At 60.8% G+C, this 24,056-nt stretch overlaps 1 protein-coding gene across 3 annotated transcripts in view; it reads right to left on the bottom strand.

The window, feature by feature from the left end:
- Positions 1-23,466, bottom strand: part of NHSL2 (NHS like 2) — a 52,268-nt gene extending 28,802 nt beyond the window's left edge. Inside the window, exon 1 of one of the 3 annotated variants that reach the window (XM_064517995.1) lies at positions 23,083-23,466. In XM_064517995.1, the coding sequence (XP_064374065.1) occupies positions 23,083-23,347 (265 nt within the window). In that variant the 5' untranslated portion in view covers positions 23,348-23,466. Of the gene's footprint in view, positions 1-2,620; positions 2,739-7,646; positions 7,829-23,082 lie in introns of those variants that run through there. The other 2 variants (XM_026107800.2, XM_064517996.1) reach the window with 2 other exon arrangements.
- Positions 23,467-24,056: the final 590 nt, after the last annotated feature.

Genomic DNA, 24,056 nt, shown 5'->3' on the forward strand with positions numbered 1-24,056 from the left:
CAGAAGCTGTTGGGCTCATCCACGTTCCTGCAGAGCTCTCAGCTCCGACAGTGAGTGACAGCCAGGGGCTGTGACAACAGGCAGTAAATTCCAGCCTGAGAATTGAGCCGAGAGGGAGGCACCTCCCTGACAGGCTCTACCAGAGCAGCGTGGAGCAGCTCTGGCTAGAGCAACCAAAACCAACCTACATGCATCAGGAGTTGCTCAGGTGAGTTTGGCTCTGCTCGTACGGAAGAACAATCCTGCCCAAGCCTAGTCAAGTGACCTCCTGGCCTCAGTGGCCACCAGCAAGCTGCAGGTCTCCCTTCTCTCTGCTCCATGAGGGACCCCATCCTCCACTCCCAGGAGCCCGGCTACGGTTGTGCCCACACTGATGGCAAAACCCTCCAAGTTACGAAGAACTACCCCTGCTCCCCAAGCCATCTCCTCCACATAGCCAGTAGACCTAAGGCTGGCTGCAGCGGTTTGGCTGCCCGGCCCTGCAGTTGTCCCACTCTGCTGGGGAGCCACCGCAGGGCTGTTTCTCTGGGGGATGTGAGGCCCAAGGGGTTATCAAGTTTCAGTGACCTCTTCTCAGCAGATAAGCTCCAGTCTGGATCGCTCCGCCGCCTCTCCACAAGGAAGCCTGTATCTAGCTGCTCAGGAATGCCTGAGCTATTACATCCCAACAGCCTCAAACCTAAACGGTCTGGGAGCATCAAAGTGTTCTTCGCTCCATGCGCGAGACGAGTTTAGAGATCTCCAGTGCCAGATGGGCAAATCACATTTCTCCCGACTTAGCAGAGCTGTTGTTGGCAGGCCCTGCCAGGAGCCAGGAGCAGCTCTGCTCTGCTCTGCAGTCAGCCTGGGCGAAAGCAAGGAACTGGGGTTGTGGGCAGGGAGGGAGGAAGATCTATCTGCATGAGATTCCTGCGACTGTGGGAAGCTCGTGTGCTCTGTGCCCGAGGAGAGAGACGGGCCAGCTTTCCCCACGAAGGCTGTCCTTGCAAGCCCCCCTTGGGCCCTTCCCAGCAGCGCTGGGAATGTGATTTGCAGCTTGCTCTCCTAAGAATCCCTTTGATGATGCAGAAGTGCGATTAGCTCCAGTTCCCCCTCGGAGCTGCACCGGCTCCGACTGTCAGCAAGGTCAGGAGATGTGGGCAGGGAGCAGGCCAGCACCCTGCGGCACCCCAGCCCTGTCCGAGGGCGCACAGGTTGCAATCCAGGCTCCATCCGTGGCCTGCTCCCTGCAAGACAGGGGCTGAGGGAGACTTGCTGGGTGCTGGACACTACCTCTGGCAGCACAACGTCCTTCATCCCTCATGACCAGTTGAGCAGGGGAGTCCCTCCTGAGCCCCCATGCAACTCAAAGCTTTCTTTGCTCTCTTTCAGCCCTTTCTGACAATTGCTACTACAGCGGCTGCAAAATTATACAGAGGCAATCTGTACTTCCACCCCCTCTGCCCGCTAATTATTAAGCTATAACAGTCACTTGGGCTATGACAATCACTCCACATTTTAATGCAGCTCCTAAGCAATTTTCTGGAGGTCCCTCCCAGAGCTGGCAGGTTCCCTGCTGCTCCCCGCACTGCCACATCCCTGTTCTTGAGCCACTGGCCAGGTAAAGGGCAGTGTCTCCAAGAGCGAAGTCAGGCAGAGTGGAAGGGGTCGCGCTCTGGGGTGCTAGGGGAAACGGACCCTAGACAGGCCTGAGAGCCAAGGGAAATGCCAGACCCAAGCGTGCCCCGGGTTTTTGGGCATTTCCAGGGACGGGGCTGGCTCAGGGAGGAAAGCTGAACTTCCAAGTGTCTGGAAAGGGTTGCTGAACTGCCTGGGCCAGCCCAGGTGGGGACAAGGGAGTGACCAGACAGGTCCTGCTTGTTCCACCTGGCTGTTTCAGAGCACGAGTGCACTCAGTCGCCCGCTCCCAGCTCCAAGCTAGCCCTCCACTTGCCACGCTCTTTCCAAATGCCCCTTGCAGATTTGTTAGGGTTTCTGCTTTCCTTAGACATTTAGCTATACGATATCCCTCGGAGACACCCATCTCCCTCACGAGCTGCGGCAGAAGGGGGTTACGTGTGCTGGGGGCTACATGCGTTGGAGGCTAAGCATGGGTTCCCCGACTGGGCAGGGTGCAGCTCTGGGGCCGGCGAGCGCAGGCCTCCCCACAACCCAGGCTGGCTCCCCGCAGCCCGGGGCACGAGTCAACACCTACTCCACACACCGACAGCGAGCGGGGCGGCAGGGATAGGCCCCCATAGCGAGCCCCACGGAGCCCCGCTCGGCCCTGCCAGCCCTTGGCAAAGCCCTTCGTTGGAGGTGACCTCTCCCTGTGTCCTCCAAGCGAACCAAAGGGACCAAGTAGCTGGGGGGCTGCAGCAAAGGACAAGCCTCCCCCATCCCCGCTCCTATAGCGGGGTGCGTCCCTGCTGCTATAGCGAGGTGCATCCCCGCTGCTATAGCGAGGTGCATCCCACCCCACGGCGTGGGGCCGGCAAAGAGACCCAGACAGCGCGGGGGCACCGGGTAGAGGGAGCCTGCGCGCCCGGGGGGCACCGCAGCGCGGGATCGGGCGCGGTGGGGGCAGCGCGGGGAGCGGGGCCCGTCCCGTCCCGCCCCGCCCCGTCCCGTCCCCCGGTACCTGTTGCTGAGCGCATCCTGCCCCGCCGCTGGCTGCGCGGCGCCTTCCGCTGCGCGTTGCCCATCCTCCGGCGGCGGCTCGCCCGGCCCAGGTGGTCAGAGCGCCACCGCCCCCGGGCCGCTCCCCGCCGGCTCCATGCCTCCCCCGCCGCCGGGCCCGCCGCGCCGCGCCGCGCCGCCCCGCCGCGCCGAGCGGGGAGGAGCCCCGCCGCGGGCCGAGCCGCGCCGCGCCGCGCCGCACCGGGCCGAGCCGCGCCGCACCGGGCCGAGCCGCGCAGCGCTGCACCGGGCCGCGCCGAGCCGCACCGGGCCGCGCCGCACCGAGCGCCTCCACCCCGCGGCGCCGGCGCCCCCCCCGCGGCATCGCGGGCGCGGGCCCGGCCGCCCCCTCGGAGCCAGCGCCGGCGGCCGGTGCCGGCGGAGCCGCCGCGCCGCCGAGCGGGCGCCCAATGGCGGCCGCTGCGGGGGACGGACGGCGGCGGCCCCCGGGCCGGGGCCGGGGCTCCCGGGCTCGGGGGAGCCTGGGGGAGGAGGGGGGACCGCGGGGGCTGAGCAGCCCCTGGGGGGGTTGCAAGCTGCAGGAGGGCGCCGATGGGGACATCGGACCGGGCAGCAGTGGGGCTGTGCAGCCCTTGGGGGGTGTCTGTGCTTTGGGGGTGGGGGTACAGGGAGCCCTCGGGCAGTAGGGCTGCATGGGGGACTCCGAGGGTTAGAGGGTACAGGAGACCCCCAGGGGGGCTTGGCAGCTTCTGTAACATGTCTGGAATGGGGGAGGGGGGATGGGGGGCACCTTGCGGTGCTGAGCTCCCTCTGGGGCAGGCAGGGCTACCCAGCCCCGAGGGCCAGGCTGTGCTGTCCTCTCCCCAGCTTTGCTTCCTCACGTGCCAGGCACTGCTCTGGGGGCCTCCAGCAGCTCCCTGCCCTATGGGGGCAGCGGGACAGGGCTGAGCTCCCCTGCCTCTGGGCCTCTGGGCATGGGCTGGAGCTGCCCCGAGGCTGAGCACCCCGGCAGAGGTGCCCGAATCGGTCATTGCGACCGGGAATCCGGTCATGCGTCTTGGGGGCCGTGGGCCAGACCATGCTGAAGCATCCCTTGGCAGCCAGCGCTGCGCAGGCCGGGGCTCTCCGCCAGCCCCGAGAGGAGCTAGAGCTGCGTGCCGATGCAGCAGGAGTGAGGCGGGTTTGGGGGGAGCTTTTGGGGCTGGTGCCCTGTGGAGAAAGCCCGTGGGAGAGCCGCGCATGTTGCGAGAGCTAGGCCTGCGGGAGAAGGAGGCTCTGGGCAGCAGTGACGATGGGACATGTGGCTAGGGCTATGGCAGGAGAAAAGGGATTTGCAGGGCCCTGTGTCCCGGCATCCCAAATGCCACAGCAGGGCCCAGCGGGCAGCATCTCTGAAAGGCCGTCATCACAGGCAGTGCCGGAGCAGCACGGGGCTGAGCGGCGGGAGGGGATGCCCCGTGGCAAAGGGCAGTGTGCCAGCATCAACTATCGCCCTTGGGCTCCTCTTCCCCCAACCTGAAACGCATCCCATCCCTCCGATGAAGAAAAAGCTTTGCCGTGTGGGGTGAGGCTTGCACAAACTGCATGTACGCTGGCCTCCAGCAAGCCAGGGCCAAGCGACCAGCCCTTTGCACCCACCCAACTGCACGAGGGACTTCTCGGTTGTTCATGCAAGCCGGTCTGTCCCAAGCAGGGAGGTATTGCGCGTCGCTTACACACCAAAGCTCGGCATCTGTGTGGTGACAGAAAGGACCAGAAAGCACTGGGAGGTTGTTATGGAAACAGCCACAAATTGGATCAGTACTTGGCGCAAGCCACCGTTTCTCTGACTGATGTGGGAGCAGGTGGGTGTGACAGCTGTAGCTGCGCGTGGGCCCCAGCTGTGCGCACCCCCGGCTCCCTGCGGCTGGCGTGCCGGTGCTCCGTGCCCCACGGCCTTGGCCCCACTGCGCTGGGCCAGGGGTGCAGGAGGGCCCCCGGCACCTGGGGGCCAGGGCAGCACCCAGCCCGCAGCCCTGCTCTCGCTCAAACTGCTCCGCTGCTTGACAGAAGCAACTAGCTACAAGGCCGGATAAAATGCTGCCTGCGCGCGCTCCTCCTGCAAGCGATCTCCTGTGCAAATTTGTGAACATCACGCGGCGGGACCGTACGGAGCGGGGAGCACCCGTGGATGGGGATGTGCCCGAGCTGGTGGCAGAGAACTGCAGGCAGCGCAGTCAAACTCCCACCTTGCTCTGGCCTTCTCACAGTCTCCAGGAAAACAAGTGATCAAGACAAGCCCGGGATAATTTGTAGAAATGCTGACCTAGAAAATATTTTCTCCCGTTCCCCCAAGCCCCCAAACAAGATGAGGCATGTGGCGTTGAACCAGGCTGCAGCATCACCACAGCAGCGTGTCTGCAAATAGCACTGCTGGGGCTTGCTGGGGCTGCAATTTGGCGATCTGGCAATCTCTCCCCACCTGATCCCGGGGAGCAGAGCAACAGGTCGCTCCTAGCTCACACATCGTCTCTTGGGGTGAAGTCCTGGGCCCTGTGGCCTCCTCCCTGCTCCCTGACCTCCATGGGGACGTGTGGCTTGCTGGTGCTTCCCGCCTGGCGCATCCTGTGCTGCCCAAACAAGCTTCCCGGGCTCTGCAGAGCTGCTCCCTGGATGGGCCTTCCTACCTGCAGTGCAGGGGCATGCAGCGATGTGGCACAAGGGCCCGCGAGGCCCTGCGCCGCGCTCCCGGCACACCCCGATGTGCGTGTGGTGCTCTCGGCCCCGCGCACCAGCGCTGCCGCTTCCCTGCTGCCGGCAGGGGAGTGGGAGAGCGCGGGTGCAGCGCTGGCTCTGTCTGTCCCTGGGTGCGGGGGAACCGCTCGGCTCTCCGCTTCCAAAGCAGGCCCCTCAGCTGGCGGAGAACGCAGCTTCTTTGAAGAAGCCATAAACACTCGCTAAGTGGACAAGCTGATTATTTTCTGGCCAAGAAACCACGTTAAAAAATAATAAATAGCAACTCGAATGAGCTCATTGGAGAACAATGGCTTGGGGCACAAGCCAAGAGCTCGGACAACGGGACTGGGGCCGCAATGTTCGGCGCACGCTCCTGCAGGGGAATGGGCTGCATTGCGCGGACTTCCCAGTTCCCAGGGCTGTGTGAGAGCTGGGCACAGGCTCCAGGGGAGCCTCAAGAGGGTCCCCTGCTGCACCCATGCTGCAGGCCAAGCGGGTGCTTGGTGGGGCCCTACCGCTGGCAGGGTCCCAGCCAAGATGGAAGGGTACGGCAGAGCTCAAAAAGTCCCTGGGCTGCAGGGAAGCATGGCTGCACTTGCAGCGCCCTGCAGGCAGGCTCGGCACGGCTCCAGGGGCTGTGGGCCCCGCTTCTGGCAGCCCACCGCTCGCCCCTCTGAAGGCCACGCTCTCTCACCCAGCCTTGCTGCACATCCTGAGCTGCCTCTGCACCGCTCGCCCAGCCCTGGCAGGGAATCCGCCTGCACCTACGGAAAGGCTCCGCTGAAACTGCCGTGCCACCTCGTGTCCCCTCTGGGTTCTGCATTCACGGGATTCCTCCAGCACAGCACATATTTCCTCACTCGGCATCCCAGGAGCTACATGGGGCACTAATGCAGTGCTCTCCGTAGTCCCTGCTTGCCCTGCCCATGGCTGGAGGAGCCTGTGGTTCTGGTTTTCGTTGTCTGGTTGTTGGATCCTACCGAGCACGCGATACCCTGAGCAGCCTGCCGGAGCCAGTCATCAAGGTTGTGCATCCGGGCGGGAGCGTGTCCTGCAGAAGCTACAGCAGCAAGGGGCTGCGTCAGTGTGCTGCGCTCACGTGCCTGAGCCTGAGCGCTCAGCATCGTGGTGCACAGCTGGCTTACATCTGTGACACGCTGCTCTGTCCTCCAGGCTCTGCTGAGCTGCTGGCAGAGACCGCTGCTCTGGGACCCCACAGGCTCTCAGGAGAAGGAAAACACACGGTCAGCTCAGCACCAGAGTCCTTCGATGGCCACAGTGCCACCGGCACACAAGATGCAAAGCCTCCGCCATCAGGCCTGCACAGACCACCCAGGGGATGCGTGCATCCCAGCCCTGACCACCCTGGCAGCCTGCACCCCACATGCCCACGTTCCTAAAGCCACCGAAAGCCACGTTCCACTCAGGAGCACGTTCCACTGCTGACCCAGACTACTGCCACATGCCGTAAAATCATTGCTAGTTAGGCTGTGATTTATGAGCCCATCCTGGGAGACGTGGTACCTGTGACGCCATTTACCGCATCAGGGTGCAGGGCATGGTGCTGGCAAGTTGCCGAGGGAAAGAAAGTGCCACAACCAGGCCCCCCACGTGGCCAGTGCCTGTGCCCTGGACTTGGTGCACAACAGCCCCCACACCTCTGCCTGCAGCCACAAAGCCCTCACGCGGCACTGCCGGGAGTCTCCCCAGAGCAACCATCGAGCACCAGGCAGGAGGTGGGCAGCAGTGCAGGGGCATGCTGGGCACCTTCCCTCCCACATGGGGGTCTCTAGAGATGTTCCCTGCTCCAGCCAGAGCTGATGGGGAGGAAGAGGAGGGACACATCCAGCCCTAGGGCTGGGCATAAATGCTGAGAGCTGCCCAAGGAGCAGAGGGCGCTGCATGCCCCACTCAAGGTTGGGGCTGGTGGCTCAGCAGAGCCACAAGGCTCTGCCTGCTGTCGCCTGCCCATCAGCACGTCCCTGCCCTGTAACCCCTCATGTGGCCTCCTCCGAGCGGCAGGCGATGAGGATCCACCCGTCCGCGTCCCATCATCCACATAGCTCAGTGCGCGCACAGGTATGAGCCCTGGGATCGGAAGAGACTCAGGTAGGCGGCTGGGACAGCCCCTGGTCACACAGAGGAGGTCCTGGGCGAGCCCCAGCACCCCGCCGCTGGCACCCTCCGTCAGCGATGGCAGGGTGCCATGCTCCTCGTGCTCCCTGCCCTGGTCCTGCACAGCTGCCAACCCCCTTCCCAAGCAGGACAGCAAGCCTAGCGAAGCGGGGGAGGAGGATAAAACTTATACATACCCAGCTCTTCCTCTTCCTCTCCCCGCATGGAGCCTGGTATCAGAGGGCGAAGGCTGCCCTGCACCCCACGGGCTCCCCAGGGCCCCCATGGCACCCTTGGCAGCTTGCAGCACCCTCGCACAAGGCGAGCTGGCTACTCCCCATGGCCGGGAGTGGGGGAGCGGCCGCAGCGCGAACTCCGCTGCTCTGCGCTCTAACTCGATCCAGGTTTGCTCGGAGAAAAGCTGCATGGAAATGATTCTCCCACCCCAGCCCAGGCCCTTCTTAAAGATATAGCTACATTTCTCCAGCACGGACGCATGCCACGGTGGAGCCATGGAGACGGAGCGGAGGACAGAGTGTCCTGCCAGCCTGCCCTGCATGGCACCGCCACGGTGCGGATCCCCGGGGGCAGATGCTGGTGGGGGGCAGCTCACCGAGATGAAGCGAAGGGCCCAATCTGTGGGGCCCCTGGAGAGATGCTTGTTATGCCACCGCCTGCGCGCAGACGGTCTGGTTGTGCCGTGCCAGCTCGCGCACTGTTGGCTGAGTATATGCCGTGGGCAGAGCCAGCCTCCCCTCTCTCAGTCCCTTTAATTAGCTAGGATCAGGCAGCTGGAGCAAGGGATTTGGTCAGGACTTCAGCCTGCAAGGAGCACCCAGGCTTGAGTGCCAGTGTGACCGTGGGAGAGCAGGGACCCACCGCGCTCCCCATGCCTGGACTGAGAGCACCGGGCTCAGACACGCTCCTGGGAGGGGGCTTTGAGAGGAGGCTTTGGGGAGACAGTTTCCAAAGCACAGATGCACAGTTCGTCTCAGCATGTGCCTGCACCGTGGTCACCCAGATGGCCCAGCGTGATCCACCAACCTGCCTCTTGCTGTGTCCCGAGAGCTCCTGGATCCACCTGGGAACTTCTCCTGACTGTGGTCCTTCCCCAGGGGCTGGAGATGGCCTGGGGGAGCAGAGCAATAAATAGTGCTGGCAAAGCCTGTATCAAAGGCTTTCCAAACTCTTTGGGGCTTTCTAAATTTTGGGGGCATCTCTGGACAGTAAGGTGCCGTATCCATATCAAGCTTTCCAGGGAGAGCTGGAGAAGTTGCTCCTCTTCCTACCTGTGCTTTACCTGTCCTGCTGCCAAGCAGAAACCCTAAGCTGTCAGGGCAGTTTTCAACAGCGCAAATCCCTTCCCCCAAGCCCATCGCCTGCGCACACCCCGCTTCTTTGAGCTGAGCTGTGCTGCAGCCGGGAGCCCTTGAGCTGAGCACCCGTGTAAACAGGAAACAAGCAATTTCCATGCACGCAACGCAGGTATCCACAGCCTGTCCCCGGGGCTCCAAGAAACCAGGCAAAGAAGGGCTGCAAAGTCCATAGTGCCGTGCGTCCATGCAGAGCCAGCACGGATTGCGGCGGGGAAGGCATTGGTGCTGGCAGGCTGGGAGCAAAGTCAGACCCCTCTGTTGGTGATCTTTCCAAGGTGCAGGCTGCCAGTATAGGTACGCATTAGCCTTATTTCATGCTCCCACTTACCCTTCCGCCTTCTGCGGCAGAAAATCCCTGTTAGTCTTTTCCTGCCGCTTCAGGCAATTTCTGCCCATCTGCCAGCTCAGGCAAGTAACTCCTGGGCATATGGGCCAGTCACTCCCTGGCAGTGATTTGGGCACATCTGACAGTCTGTGCACGCATGCGTGCAGTGTCCGGTGCCCAAAACATGGGGCAAGAGCGGATCAATAGGTGCCAAATGAGCTTGATGTGTCAGAAACGCTGTGTGTGCAGGCAGTTGGGGATACCATGTGGCAAGCCTGGCACAGCCAAAATGTGCTGCGCGTACAGATTAACTGTTCGTGCGCAGATGAATCAGATGGGTCTGAAATGCTGCACTGAGCTTGCTGCGTCTGAGCTGATGTGCATGTACAGATCGACCATGTGTGTTTCAAATATGTGTCAGAGGATGCATAGGATCTGCCATTTCCAGGCTGGACAGTGAAAGCAGATCTGGAAAATTTTATGGGACAAAACCCAGCTCCCTCTCCACCACCACACATGCTTTCCTATGGCCAGATGCCGTCCCTTCCCATTAGCAACATCCTGGCTGCTCTGGAAAAGCCCAGAGACCCTCCCTCTACTCTGGCTTATTCAGGTATCCGTCAGTTCTCGAGGCCTTCTGTCTTGTTCAGCTACTGCCCAAATCTGGCTTCCTTTCAGCTCCAGTGGGGCAAAACTCCAGCTCAGTGGGCTTTGCTCTTTGCATGGGTTGTGCTGTGTCGGAGCATCTCAGCCTCCCAGAACAGAGCAAGCTGTGGCAGGGCAGCACCGATTTGCAAAAGAGGAAGGACTTGTTCTGCCTTCCACAAGTCCCCTTGCTTTTAGAAAAGCTGAGTCACAAGTCTAATAAATGAGCAGATGCTTATAACCATTGCTGCTCCCATCTGCTGCGTGCGTGTAATCCCCCCTGCGCTCAGTGTCCTGCGCTGGGACAGGCCGAGCCTCGGCGGCCAGCAACTATTAACCTCGCACACCCTGCCTGCCCCTTCTGCACTGCCTGTTGTCACCAAAAAAGGAGGCACCACAGTTATAAACCCTGACACTGACTTGCCTTCACCCCTCACCCGAGGCTGCTGCGAGCCTCGTGCGGCCCCGCGTACCAGCATGCTCGCCACATCCGCCGCGGCTGGCGAGGGAGGGGACGGCACGCACAGCGCTTGCAGACCATGCTGGCAGTGTTTTGCCTTCTGCAGCCAGCCCGGGCTGGCCCCACAGCCCCCCCTCGCCCTCCCTCCCCAAGGCTGGCTGTGTCCCACCGCCGGGATGGCCTTTCGGGAGGCAGCCATCCAGGCCTCCCCCAGCTTTGGCCAGTCTCCCGGTACAGGTAGGACCAGAGCTGGTCCCGCACAAGCAGCCCCTTGCAGGTGGCCCCGGCAGCCCACGCGCAGCCTGACGGCCGGGACCACCTGGGAGGCTGCCGGCTCCCTGGCCACAGACATGAGGAGGGGGAAATGCCGCTGGGCGACAGCAGAGTAGGACCCTGGGCAGCCCCTCTGCATGCCACACAAGGGTGCTGCAGGGAAGCCCAGCCTTGCACCATGGGTACAGACTGGTCAAAGCTTATTTGGGGAACAGACCCACAGATCCCCAACTCCACGGGAGAGATCTGCTCCCTCAGCTTGGCAGCAGAAGGGATGTGGCCTCATGAGGGCCCTTCCGACAGAGCAAGGTGAGCCCGGACACATGAGGAGATACCAGTGGGTGCTGGAGACACCAGACACAGAGCACCCCAGTGAAAATCCCACACTTTGCAGCCTGCCCTATGGATAGCAGCTGTCCCCTGGCCTGCAGAGCTGATGTGGCTGTCTGCACAGCCCCGGTCACAGCGGTGAGCCTGGGGGACGGCCACACTCCGGCATGCTTCGTGCAGCCCCGGGGCTCCCCCTTCCCCAGCTCTGCTCTGGCCTGTTGGGCTGGATACAGCCCCGGAGCGAGACCCTATAGCCAAATGCCCCCCCAGAACTTGTTCCATCCCATCCCCTGGGGGCCCAGTGCTTTGCCCCTGTTGGAGCCAAGTGGGCCCCTTAGTCCCCTTTGGACACTCTCCTCTCTCCAGCAGGCTCCACTTGCTCCCCATGAACAGCTCCGAGCACAACGGCTACACGGCTGGTCAGTGCCTGCTGTGAGCTGCAGCAACACATTTCCTATGGGATTTCACGGCCATGGCAGAGAATGGGACAGGCGCGACCCGGCCGCGGTGCCCCCTGCCCTGAGCCTGCGCGAAGGAGAGCAGCCCCCAGAGGGAAACAGGCGGGAGGTGCTGGTGGCAGACCACCCCGGCACCCACGGCATAGCCAGCCCCGGGGCCTCCTCGCCTCTGCAACACGCACACGCACACTTGCTCAGACATGTGTGTGCACACACAAGCATGTGAGCGCGTGTGTGCGAATGGCATTTGCGCTGAACCAGGGGTGTAGGGTGCCCTTGCCACGTTCACAGCCATCCCCACCCTCCCGCCCGCCCGTGGGGACACCCAGGCAGGAGGCCTGCTCCTGACGGAGCCGTGCTGCTCAGCACGGATGCCACAGGCAGCTCGAGGCACAGGGAAGAGAGAACTGCTGCTACAAACCATTGCCCGGTTAACTGGGGGAATTAGCTCACTCACCCCAGTGGCTTTCATCTACATTCATTAGATTGGATTAGGGGGCTAACAACCCCACTCCTGACATCTCTGCGCTGCCCACCATGACCAGCTTTCCCTGGCTGCTGGGCAGCTCTGCTAATGCTCCCGGTGCTGCAAACAGCCACCAGCTATCGCAACGTGCCAGGCTGGGGTCTGCAGCAGATGCTGGGGTTCAGGGCTCCTGCAGCGGTCGGTACCCCCGAGTGTGCCGGCAGGTACTCACCCAGAGACGTGCACGCAGCACTGCCGGTCGTGCTGGCGCCCGAACCGCCTGCCTGCTCCCCCGACAGAGGCATCTCTGCCTCGCTGGTCTCGGCCAAGCAGGATGCAAGCCCAGTGGGTCGCTGGAGGCCAGCGTGCCTCCATCACCCGGTGTGCTGCTCCTCCACGCAGCCGTGCCCCTGGCGGGTGCTGTCCTCGCTGCCAGGCACAGCCCACTGAGGAGGAGGGACGCGAAGCCGACTCGCACGCGTGAGAAGAAGAGCCAATTCTCCCCCTGAACATACTCGGCCATTCAGCACGGTGCCAGCTCTTGCTAAATTCAGGCTTTGTGCTGCCAACGAACGGCTTCTGTGCACCCGCCATGGCCAGGCGGGCTGCCCGGCCCTGTGCCAGTGGGCATGTGGTGCTGGGTATGTCAGGCGGGCATGGTTGTGGGCACCAGTTACCCAGAGAGCATGGAGCCACGGGAGCTGGGAATGCTCCACCTCCCCATGGGCCTTGCCATGCTTGGAGCTGGGTACGAATCCACAGAGTGAAGGGAGCCCTGTGCCAGGGGTTGAACAGGCAGGACTGTTGCTGGGTGAAGACAGTGGGGCAGTGAGTCACCAGAGGGGACCACAGCTGCAACACCCTCTTTTGCTCCACATCCCTGGTGGGACCCCAGGCACTTGTTGGGAGTGAGCTGGTGGGATCAGGCAACAAGGGTGTGCACTGAAGTTGGCAGTTTTCAGGCACTGCTCACATTTGTGCCATGCTGAGTAGTGCCAGGCATAGCCACATCCCTCACGGGTGGCAGTGTTGCCGAGGGAAACGCTTTGGAAAATGCTGCAGCGTGAGAGCTACTGACACAGCTCGATCTGCTTGGGGTGGGAGGTATGGGGAGAAATGGGGCAGGGCCCAACCTCACCAGGGCGTTGTCCCTGGACAGGCAAGGTCATGTGGATGGCAACCAGGTGATTCCCTTCCCAAGAGGGAAACCACCGACCTAGGCGGCCCAGGAAACACCTTGGCTGCTGGTTCCTTGCAGCCCAGCCCTTTTGGCTGCAAACCTACCGGTCAGGCAGCACAGAGCAAAAAGCTCAGGTCTGGTACGGTGGGAAATGCCCTCCAGGAGGCTGTCCCCTCTGGGGACTCGTGCAAGACATGCACAGTGTGGGAGACACTCGGCACTTTTTTGGTAGGACACAGCCACTCTAAACCATCAATCTGTCATATACAGACACCTCTGATGCTGGAAAAGGCATCCTTGTCCACTCTACCCATGGAGCCAGGACTCACCAGCACTTCCCTTGTCTCGCCCACTCCCCACATTGTGGGGACAGTATGCCCCGGTGCTGTATGCGCCTGATGCAAGTTGTACAGATGCAGGAGACCAGCCAGCGCCTGACCCCAGCTGCCGAACCATGGGGAGGGCCCACAACAGGAACACTGGGTTGGGATTTTATAGCTCAAGGATGATGCTGCCCTGCTAGAAGTCAGCAGCCTCATGTGCCCAGCAGTCTGTTTCTGCTCACGGCATTGTCCACTCTTCCCTGCTGGGCTGTGGGATGTGCCAGCCTTGCTCTTTGTGCCCGGGCTGACTGGGGCTGGTGGGCATCACCCCCAGCAAGAAAACTTGGGGTGCCCTGGACCCCACTGTGAGGAGTGGGCTGCATCTCATATCCAGCTCCTGGGAAAGGCTGGAAAGAGCCTTTCACATGCTGGCCCAGCCAGGCCTAGAGGATGCTGGTTGGCCCCTTCTCTGCAAAAGCTTGGCGGGTGCCTGCAGAGACAGGGTGCTGGGAGGGCAAGTGTCCTCCAGCATGCTGTCTGCGAACCCCAGCAGCCCAGGACTCTGAGAGCAAGGGAGAGAGAGGGCTGGCAGTACCTCAAGCAACACGTCTCCCCATCCTCCCCGTGCCCACAGCATTACCTCTGGCACGGTGCATGGATCCCACCGGCGGGTCCACAGTGCTGCTCAGGAGGCAGAGGAAGGCGCTTGGCTCCAAGCTGCAACTCTGTTCACCTGCTGCTTGCGGCACAGCCGAGCCAGCCCAGCTCTGTGCGTGAAGAGGAGATGCGGGGGAGGCGAGACAGGAGGGCCGGGGGTGGTGGAGGGGGAGGATGTTGCTGCTGGAGCCCCTTGCAGACACATGCTGTGTTTCCTTAGCGCCGTTCAGTGCAAACTGCAGGCACCCAGGGGAGGAGCGGCGCAGAGAAGTGGGTGAGGGGGATGCACGAGCCACAGTCCCTGGCATCCAACCAGGATGCTGGGGAGACTAGCACCTGGGATGGGAGGAAGAGGGTGGCATCTTCTGCATTTGGCCCTGGAGCTGTGGGGGAAGGGACACAGCGGTATCAACAGGGCTATGGGGACTGCAGGGAGCCCAGAGAGGGGCTGGGGTGAAGGGCAGGGGGGTAGCTGAGACAAGTGGTGCTGTGGGTTAGGACTGCTGGTTGCTGGCGTGCTGCTAGCTCTGGGGACGGGACACCTTGCTGGCAGCTGGTGTGAGCATTCCCTTCCCATGCTCCCACCTGCACCCGTGCCCTGGTGAGCCTGCTGCTGGCCCGGGGCTCAGCGGGTGGCTGGCACGGAGCTGGGAAGGCGCGGGCCGCGGCGCCCGCGGGTGCTGGAGCGCTTCCAGCTGGGCTCCCTGTTTGCTTTGCCAGCCGCAGCGCGGTGCCAGAGCCTGGGTGCCATGGCAACTCGGTGCTGCCAGCACTCCCGAAACGGCCACTCACTAGCAGCTGGGGTCAGAGGCCATGGGCTGGGCTGGGGATGTGGGAGAAGGGCTCTGGGGCACCCTGAATGCCACAGGTCACGGCGCATCTCCGGCCCCATGCTCAAGATGACTGGAGAGATCAGCTCGGGGTTGCATGTGTCCCCCTTGCTCGGCACGCTCGCCTTGCTCGGTCCACCTGGCCACAATGCACACCTAAGGAACAACCCCTTGAGCCGTCCCTTAGACCAGAGAGGTGGGACCCTGCAGCCCTGGCTTAGCTCTGCATGCTCAGCTGTGAAATTGCAGCCCTGTTCCTCAGGAGTGAGAGCCTGACTTTGCTGGGCAGGATGTGACATGCTCTGGGGCCAGCATGGGGGGAGGATCTAACACTCGAGCCCTCCTGCCATCATCCTCTGTGGCGCCATTTAGCCTCCAGCATAGCTAATATCTCTCCTGGAGGTGGTCCTGGGACCAAAGAGTGGCGAGACAGGAAGGGAAGGGCTCTGAGTGCCTGAGCCTGCCCCGTACTTCCTCACTGGAAGTCAGCTAGTAAATAGCACGCTTGTTAGTAAATACCACAGCATTCAGCCACACGGAGGTGAGCTGCGCTGTGCCACGCTTGCTGGCATCATTTCTCCAGCCTGGTATATCTTGCAGCACAGAGGCAGCCCTGGCAGTGTCCCACTTCCTGGGCTCCCCACGGGGAGATGCCTCCCAGAGCACCACCCTGAGCCACCCTGCCACGGGAGCAGGACCGGCTGCTGGTCCCCTCTCCTCTCTCCTGGCACAAGGGGGAAGGCCCTGCCTTTCCAGTCAATGGATGAGGAAAATCGGCCCTGGACTGAGGCAGTGGGGTGGCAGGACAAGATGCACTTTCCATTACAACACTGACTTTTGGCTAAAAGCAAGTGGTTTTGGTGGTGGCTTTCTCCAAATGCATCAGTTTTGCACCAGTTGTGTCTGAAACGGCACAGCTCTGAAGTTTTGTTAAGCAGATGATGTAGGGTGAGCTTGCAAGGCAGAAGTTCCCTTGTAGGGTGGAGTCTAGTCCTGCAAACTAGAAAGGCCCCAACCTGTGAATCTTCCCAAACACCAATGGCCTCTGGGAGAAGTCACTGCCTGGGCCTCGGTGGCAGCACTTCCCCGCCAAGCAAGGGGCTGCACACACAGAGAGATGGAAACAACCTTTCGTGAAACAGCAAGGCAAGGCCTGCAGGTAATGAGCTGTTGTTCTTCTGACTCCAGGGATGGAGCCCTCAGCCTCTCCAGGGACCTGTCCCAGGGCCTTGCCACCTTTCTGGGGAAGGAGCCTGTCCTGATGCCCAATCCAATGCCCATGACAGCTTGGTCTAGCACCTGGCACCATTGAAAAGCTACTGAGAGCATTGTCTCAAAGCAGGACAGAGGCCCACAGCCTGGCACAGAGGATTATTGCTCTCCAAAACACAAACTCCACCAGCTATCTGCACTTTAAAAAGGAACTGGCTGAGGGAAAGAGCGTGAAGCTGTTCTGCATCCAGGATGCCCCGTTTGGCATCATCAGAAGTCAAGCCAGCAAACTGAACCTACTTCCCCTCCTCACTGCAGTGACGACCTGCACAAACTATTTGAACAGGAACAGTCCTGTGTGCACCCTCAAACCCTTTAATTCTCTAAGTGCTAAGATGATCTTCAGACTTAGAAAACGGGTTGCAAAAGTAAGCTCCAAATCCTGTTTCCACATGAAGATGAATATGTACTTTAAACTGCTTAAGACGATGCAAGCTTCTTTGGAGACACATTTTTCTGATGCTAATCTACATGTCTGTGCAATGTAACTGCTGCCATATTCACAGCCAATTTGATGCTGTAGGTGTTTCTCAAGATAAAGCAATAGCAATAGCAATATTGGTACCAAATGAGGCCTCTCTTCTCATCTCACACTGCAGGTCACTGTCCTGGGCAGGAGGAAACACAAATGCCAGGGATGTGCAAGACTTCCAGGGGACAGTGGCAGGCACCTTCACCCATGCCACTGTGCCCCCCCCCCCCCCCCCGCTGGCTGATGGGGGCCCTGAGGACTGTGCTGCACCACAGGACGTGCTGCACGCGAGGACTGCAGCTCTGCAGCCCGGCGCCCAGAGAAGGACCGTCAGCCAGATCAATTCTCTGGTTTGCAGAGTGGCTCTCAATTAAAAGCACATAAGCACTTTCTATAGGAAACAGGAGCATTTGGGTCCATCTGAAGAGGAATACTAGCCATGGCAAAATTCCAGCGGGGAGGGAGAAAGATCTCAGGACATGAACTGGAGAAAACACCCTGAAGACTCCAACTTCAGAGGCAGCCAGAGTGTTTCCTACCCAAAGCCTAGAGCAGCAGGGCCAAAAATCACACAGACTGTGTATCCATGGGAAGGGCTAACACTGCCCTGTCCCGTGAAAGACCGGAGTACAGCGGAGGTGATTGCTTCCACCCTGCTGAAATCACAGAGGTTTACAGAGCCCTGCTGAGGCTGGTCTTTCCTTGCAGTAGCCTCAACATAATCATGGAAGCTGCTGTAAGGTGGCGATGGTGTCTCCTTTTAAACATCTCATTGTCTGCAGTGTGCCTTCCTGGAAAGCAGGTATTGTCCCACCACGGAAGACAGCTACCAACTGGAGCCAGTCTGGATGTGAGACGCACATTATTCATTTATCTGCTTTTTCTTTGAGCCACTCCCTTCAGACGGTTCCTGTTAAGAGCAAGGGTGTGGTTCCCTGCTCCGACTCTTCTGGCAGCAAAACCCATCCATCCCAGTCTTGGTTAGCTCCCCTCCTCCCATTTGCGCCAATGCAATGTTTGGGGGGAGTTGTGCTCTCCCTGCTAATGCTGAAATCATCACTGGTTTGAAAACAAAAATAGGCACAGAAAATATCTTGGCACTTTCGGGAGGTTTGGAAGGTTTTTGGGAGCTCCTTTGAGAGGAGGCTGCGGTGGGTTGTGGTGGGGCTGAGTTGCACCGAGATCCCAGAGTGGGGACCTCTGAAAACGGCTTTGGCATCTCAGTGATAATAAGGCAAAACCTCTGCCCCCGATCTCTGAACGTGTGTTAGCAGGCCTTATTCAGGCGCTTTCAATAAAGTGCTCTGACCATCAATGAGAAACAGAGCAGCTCTTGCTGCCCTATAACAAGACCACCTTCCCAGCAACTGCTTGTGGCTGCAGCAGGTCCAGATTGGCCTGGGAATAAAGCACTGTGCTCTCTGCACGTGTGAATGGCAAGTAGTGTCTGTGATGCAGATGGGAGCTGAACCCAGATCTTCACTGGTTGCTGGCCAACTGTTCTTGCCCATGATGGTCAGAATGTCCTCTCCCCAGGCCCTGTTTATCTGCATCACAAGAGCGCTGAGAGGTGCCCATCATCTCCACTCTGCCTTGGCGGGCACTGACCCCACAAAGAGGACCTCCAGGCCAGGGGTAGTGGAGCTGAGCTAACCAGCTCCCAGCACCCCAATGTGGAGCCTCAGGGCTTCGGTAGGGCCCACGGGTGGGAGGAGGTTCCCGTGGGTGCACCTCTGGGGCTGTGTGAGTCCAGCCGTGGCTGTAGTCCCCATCTCCAACACATGCTCTGCCTCCAGGCTGAGACATGGCTCCTCACAAGGCTCAGAGCCACAGACAGCCTGTCCTGGCCAGTGCTGGACAGACCGTTCCCTTAGAAGAAGACAGAGCAAGTGCAGGTGGCTGGATGAGGCTCATCCCAAAGGCACCGGGCTAATGGGGGCTGCTCATCCCACATCACTCCAGGCTGGTAGGACCCACTGGCCCCTGCCCAGCAGAAGATGCTGTGCAAGCTCAAAGCACTAGAGCACCCCAGAAAAGCTTTTTTTTTCTTTTTAAACTAAAGAGAAACTGGCAACAAGATCTGGGGGGAAGTGTCTGTGACAACCCCTACCTATCCGGTGAGGTGAAAGCTGGGCAGAGGGAGCTGTGGGCCCAGCAGCCCCAGGCTTGTGGGGCTCTGTGCTGAGCCCAGATAACTGCTCTGCAGTTCTCAGTGGTTTGTTTCAAGACCCAGGCTGGGAGGTCAGGGGACGGCGAACACTGCATATTTTGGCAAGAGCAGTAAGCAGCTCCTCCTGCCAGCACGGCCCAGGGTTTCTTCCAGAGGACCTTCTCCGCAGCTCTTCAGGGAGGATGGTTTAAATAGCTCTCAGCTCCTGGGCCCATCCTGTTCTTTGCTGGGACTTGTTTCTAGAACGGCTGGGTACTGAGGGGAGAGGGCTGAGCCGTGAGCTCTGGTTTGTGTCAGCCAGCCGGCACCCATGGGGCTGCATTTCTGCTCCTGAGCAGGACTGCAGCTGTTTGGGGATCAGCGTGGGCGGATGGCAAGGCAGAACACCCTGGGGCTCTCCTGGGCTGCAAAACAGCTTCCTCCTTCAGGGCTAAGGGCGGCCAGGGCAGGGGTGGGCAGCTGGCACGAGGTCCGGCACCTGCAAGATGTGTGTGCCCCAAGTGGGGGTGACCCCCGCGGCTCACTCCCACAGGTGCCTTCACTTCCACCGTGCTGATGGAGACAACATCCTGGAGCTGCTGAGAGGCTGCCCATGCACAGGATGCTCTGGGCTCCCTGGGCAAAGGTGCATGCACCCTCCCTGCTCTCACGAGACTTCCCATGAATAAGAGCGGAGGAATCCAACAGCCTTTGGCTGCCGTCTCACAGTGGAAATAACCATGCTGCCTCTTCAGCCTTTGGTTCAGATTAAAATTTCCCTTGACCTTTTGCAGTCTGATTCCTTCATTTGGCAGCATTGTAGCTATACCATCATCTCTGTCTCCTAATCCAGAAGACTAGACAGTTCCTGCCAGCTCAGAGCCTCTGCACTCCCTAGGTGGAAGAAAGGCATGGACACATCCAGGTGTGCAATGGTAACCTATGCTCCCCAGCCGGAGACGTCCCTTGCAGGCCACGGGAGGTGCAGTGAGGAGCCCGACTCCTCCTGAAGTTTAAGATCTCTTTAATCTGCCTAGAAAGAAATGAAGCCAGCAAAAGGATCGTGACAAAATTCAGGAGGCAGAAACCAGGGAGCTGAAGTGACCACAGAGCGTGTCCTCGGGAAGGGCAGACCAGATACAGCTGAACGCAAAACCAACCACATACGGGAAGAGGGAGCTGTGCTGTGAAACTGTTGCACGGCTGATTGAGTGCCCTGCCTTTTCCCACACACACATAGTGATTGTGGTTTCCTCGCTGGAGTTTGGCAATGTCTAGAGCACTCCCACTCGCTGCAAAACCCCAAAGAAGTCTCTAATTACCACCATACGGTGTCAGCTAAGAGCCAGAGGATGTGACTAAAGCAGCCCGGGGGGAGATTTCAGCAAGCAGGTGCTGCAGCCCGAGCTGCTCTGGACCGCCTTTGAACCCAGCGCCGCTGAGGACAGATTGCACCCACTCAGTCGCGATGTGGTGGAGGGCTACCTCCTCCTGGCGAGGCACGGCTGTGATACGGCGCCCAGATCCTGCCAGCTCCGTGTGCTCCTGCCGAAAGGACGTGTCCCCACGCGGGCAGGCTGGGCAGGGCACAGCAAGCTGTTCCCCTGCTCCCTTCAAGGCATGCACAGGAGCTCCCCAAAAAACCTCTCTGAGCAGCCTTCCTTTCAGACACGGCCCACAGGGTGAGTGGGAGCATGTGAGTGATAAATATGCAGAGCTAGAAACCCAGCCCTCTGTCTTGCCGGTGAGTAAGGCCTGGGAGTGGGTTACTCAGGGATATGTTTAGTCCAGGGTGATCTTCTCCTGCGTCCCTTGGGGACAAGACATTTTCTATTTACTCTGCTTTGAGAGGAGAGACATGATTTTTCCCTTTGGATCCTCTTCAAGAAAGGGAAATGGGGAAAAAAACAAGCAGCATATTCTTAAGCATTTGCTCCTCACTCAAGGGACTCAACTATGGTGCCACAAGTCGGTGCAAAACATTCTAGTGCAGCCTTGGGCTGTCTCCTAATCTCCCTGCAATGACAGGACGCCGTGGGCTTGTAAAGAGAGTTCCCATACTCTAGACATGTGAAATGATCCCCCAGAGACAGCCTAATGCTGGCGCTTTTAAAAAAACAAATAGCAGTAGAAACAGCAACTGGAATTTTGTTCTTCCCTTAAATAAAGACTTCAGTAAAACCCAGACACTCCCGCACCCCGCCAGGCTGCAGAAAACAGCAGTGTCAGATGGAAAAGGAACAGGCAGGAGTGTGGACTAGCTGTGCTTCCCTGTCGGAGTGGGGAGAAATGCAAAAAATAAACTTTCTCTCTGCACCACTGGAGCAGGGAGCAGAAGGGGAAGCATGCCAGCTGCTGTGCGCTGCTTGCTTCTTGAAGCCTGAGCCTTTTTCTTAGGAAAAAAGCAAAGCTTTTTTATCAGCGTGCACCTCCAACCCCCATCTGGACTGCCAGCTCAGAGAGCCCTCTGTGCACATCTGCATACATGCATATTCACACGGCTCTAATGAGGAGCTGCAGCATGGGAAGACTCTTTGCCCCTTCAGTTACACATACCACTTAAAATTAGACGGTGATGTTGGTCCAAGAGAAACTCCAGGCACAAGGCTTGCTGACAGACATATAAAAACACAACCCACGGGCTACAAAACAAACCTGCCCAGAGCAGCGGCTCCATCCGTTCACTCGCTACCCTGCCGTGACTGAGCAGCGTCTTGCAGCCCGGGTTGTCGGTAGCACCGTCGCTGCCGAACCCCAGGCAGTCCCACCTTGAGAGTCCTGCAGCAACCCCAGCGGCAGCGTCTGGCTCGGCGGCGCCAAGCTCCCGCGTCCGCAGCACACGTTCCCAACCTGCCGGCCAGACGCGCGTGGATGGCGAGAGGCCATCTGGTCACCGTCACAGTTGGCTCCTCCTCCAAGAGACACGGGTCCAGCATGTATGGTGACGGTGACATCACTGCAAGGTCTGGGAAACCATCTGCACTGGGACTGCCCCACCGTGCAGGTCAGGTCGGGCAGCAGTGATACGTCCATCTCATCTCAGTTCTCTACCAGCCGAGTCTCCCTTTGAGCCACGGGACAGGAGGAGCCTTTTCCTTCCCCTGATAAGTTGTTATTTACTACACCAGGATTTGCAACAGGATTGCATCTCCCAGGCCAAGGCTGGGAACTCAGTTTGCTCCCTGCATCCTGGAAACCCACTGCGAGAGTCTGGCAGGCTGCACGCAGACGGAGCAGCAAACAACACACACAAGGGGGTTTGCAGAAAGCACAAGAGGCACAAATCTTGCCAAGGGCCCCAGAAATGCACCATGCTTCTGGGGAAAACGTGCCTGAATGACACTACCCCCCTCCCCTCCCAAAGTATTTTAAAATAACTTTTATAAACAAATCCGAAATGAGCTTATTTAAGCTCCTCCAAAACATGCTGCCCAGCGCTGACCCAGGACAGAAGCCTATGCCAAAATGAAACGCTTGAAATGCGAAATGAAAGCAGTTTAGGCAAAAACAAATCCTGCTCCCTGCCAGAAGAGCGGATGAACACACAGGACGCCTAAGTTACAACTTGTCATTTTTCGCAGCCACACAAAAACCCAAGTGGTAGATGCTCCGCACTGATCTGTAGCTAAAGCCTGGCTGCAACCGCAGTGAGGGGACGACCGCCTCGACCCGCCGGCTCAGGAAGGGCGGTGAAGCTTCCAAGGCTGTGACAGTGGCACGGACATGAGGATTAGCTCTCCCAGCCCATGTCCGTGCTTTCCCAGAGAGCCTGGAATGAAGCAGCCCTTGCTAGCAGGGGACCCAGCGTGAAATGCTTGCTTGGCTATCAGCCTGGAAAATGCCCACTGTTCTGAGAAAAAATGAAGGCAAGGCAGAGCAAAAGGCTGCTGCTGAGCTGTCCTAGTCTCACCCCAAGTGCAACAGGCCGACGCACTTCCCAATCCCGGCTTCGCTACTGTGTAAGAAAAAGGGCTTTGCGGTGGCACTGCCACTTTTCAGCCTGTTCTTTCCCCCTTTCAGCGAGACATCAAGACCAGGAGCTGGCATGGCTCAGACACCCTGGGGAGGGGACGCGGGGACAGAGACAGGGACAACCACGTCGGGGGGGGGGGGGGAGGGGGGCAGCAGGCAGAGATGCCCCCGCCTTGCGGGGAGGAGCAGGGATCCCCTGCTTCGGAGCTGCCCAGCTGGTGGGGCCGTCGGGGGGCGGCCCACGGCCCCGCCGCCCTTCCTGCCCCTTCCCGGCGAGCGGGGCGCAGCCCGCGGCGGGAATCCATCCCCCGGGGCCGCGCAACCCCCGAGGGGGCGGGGGCAAAGGGACCCCAGGGACCCCCGCCCCGGGGCCCAAAGCCGCTCCGGGGGGGCGGGGGGGGGAAGGGGGGCGCAGAGGGCCCTGCCCGGCCGGGGGGCGCCTTACCTGGGGCGGCGAGCGCCCCGCGCAGCGGGCGGCCCCGCAGCAGCGCCTGCAGGCGGGCGGTGCGGCGGTGCAGCCGCCCGGCGCGGCGGCCCAGCGCCGCGACGTCGCCCTCGATGTCCCCGAGCAGCGCCAGCGAGTGGCCGCAGAGGTCGGCGAGCTGCCGGAGCAGGGTGAGCGCCGCCAGGCTGCAGACGTCCCGCAGCTCGGCCAGCGGCACCGCCGCCCGCCCGCGCCGCGCCACCACGCTCCGCTTGTAGAAGGGCATGGCCCGGCCCGCCGCCGCCCCGGCCAGCCCCGCGGCTGCGAGGGCTCTGGGCCGGCCGCGGCGCCGGGGCTCGGCGCCGGCCGGTGGGAGGAGGAGGAGGAGGAGGAAGAGGAGGGAGGGGCGGCCCCGCTTGGGGATGCTCGGCGGCGGCGGCGGCGGTGCCCGCGGGCGCACGGCCCGTCCCTGCGGCGCGTCCCGGCAGGGCTGGGCGTCCCGGGGCCGGCGCTGCTCGGCGCCGGGGACACGGGCGTCCCCCGGGGCCGGCTCGGCAGGGCGCGAGTATCCCCCCGGTGCGGGCTCGGCAGGGCATGGGCGCTCCGCCCGGTGCCGGCTATCCCCTCCCGGTGCCGGCTATCCCCTCCCGGTGCCGGCTGTCCCCTCCTGGTGCAGGCTGGGGAGGGCATGGGCACTCCGCCTGGTACCGGCTATCCCCTCCCGGTGCCGGCTGTCCCCGCCCGGTGCTGTCTCGGGAGGGCAGGGGCATCCCCCGGCGCTGCCTCTCCCACCATTACCGGTGCCGGTCCTGGCTCCCCTCGACGGCAGGCCTGCAGCGACATCCCACTGCCAGGGGAGGTTGTGCCCCATCACTCCAGTGCCCGGTGAAACTTCCCCTCCGGGGCCCGGCTGGCAGGGCTGGGCTCTCCTAGGCGCACGGCTTGGGCAGCGAATGGGGCTCTACCCTGCTCTGTTGCCATTCCCATTCCTCTGC

The sequence above is a fragment of the Dromaius novaehollandiae genome, chromosome 11, assembly GCF_036370855.1.
Source record: "Dromaius novaehollandiae isolate bDroNov1 chromosome 11, bDroNov1.hap1, whole genome shotgun sequence".
Classification (NCBI taxonomy): Eukaryota; Metazoa; Chordata; class Aves; order Casuariiformes; family Dromaiidae; genus Dromaius; species Dromaius novaehollandiae.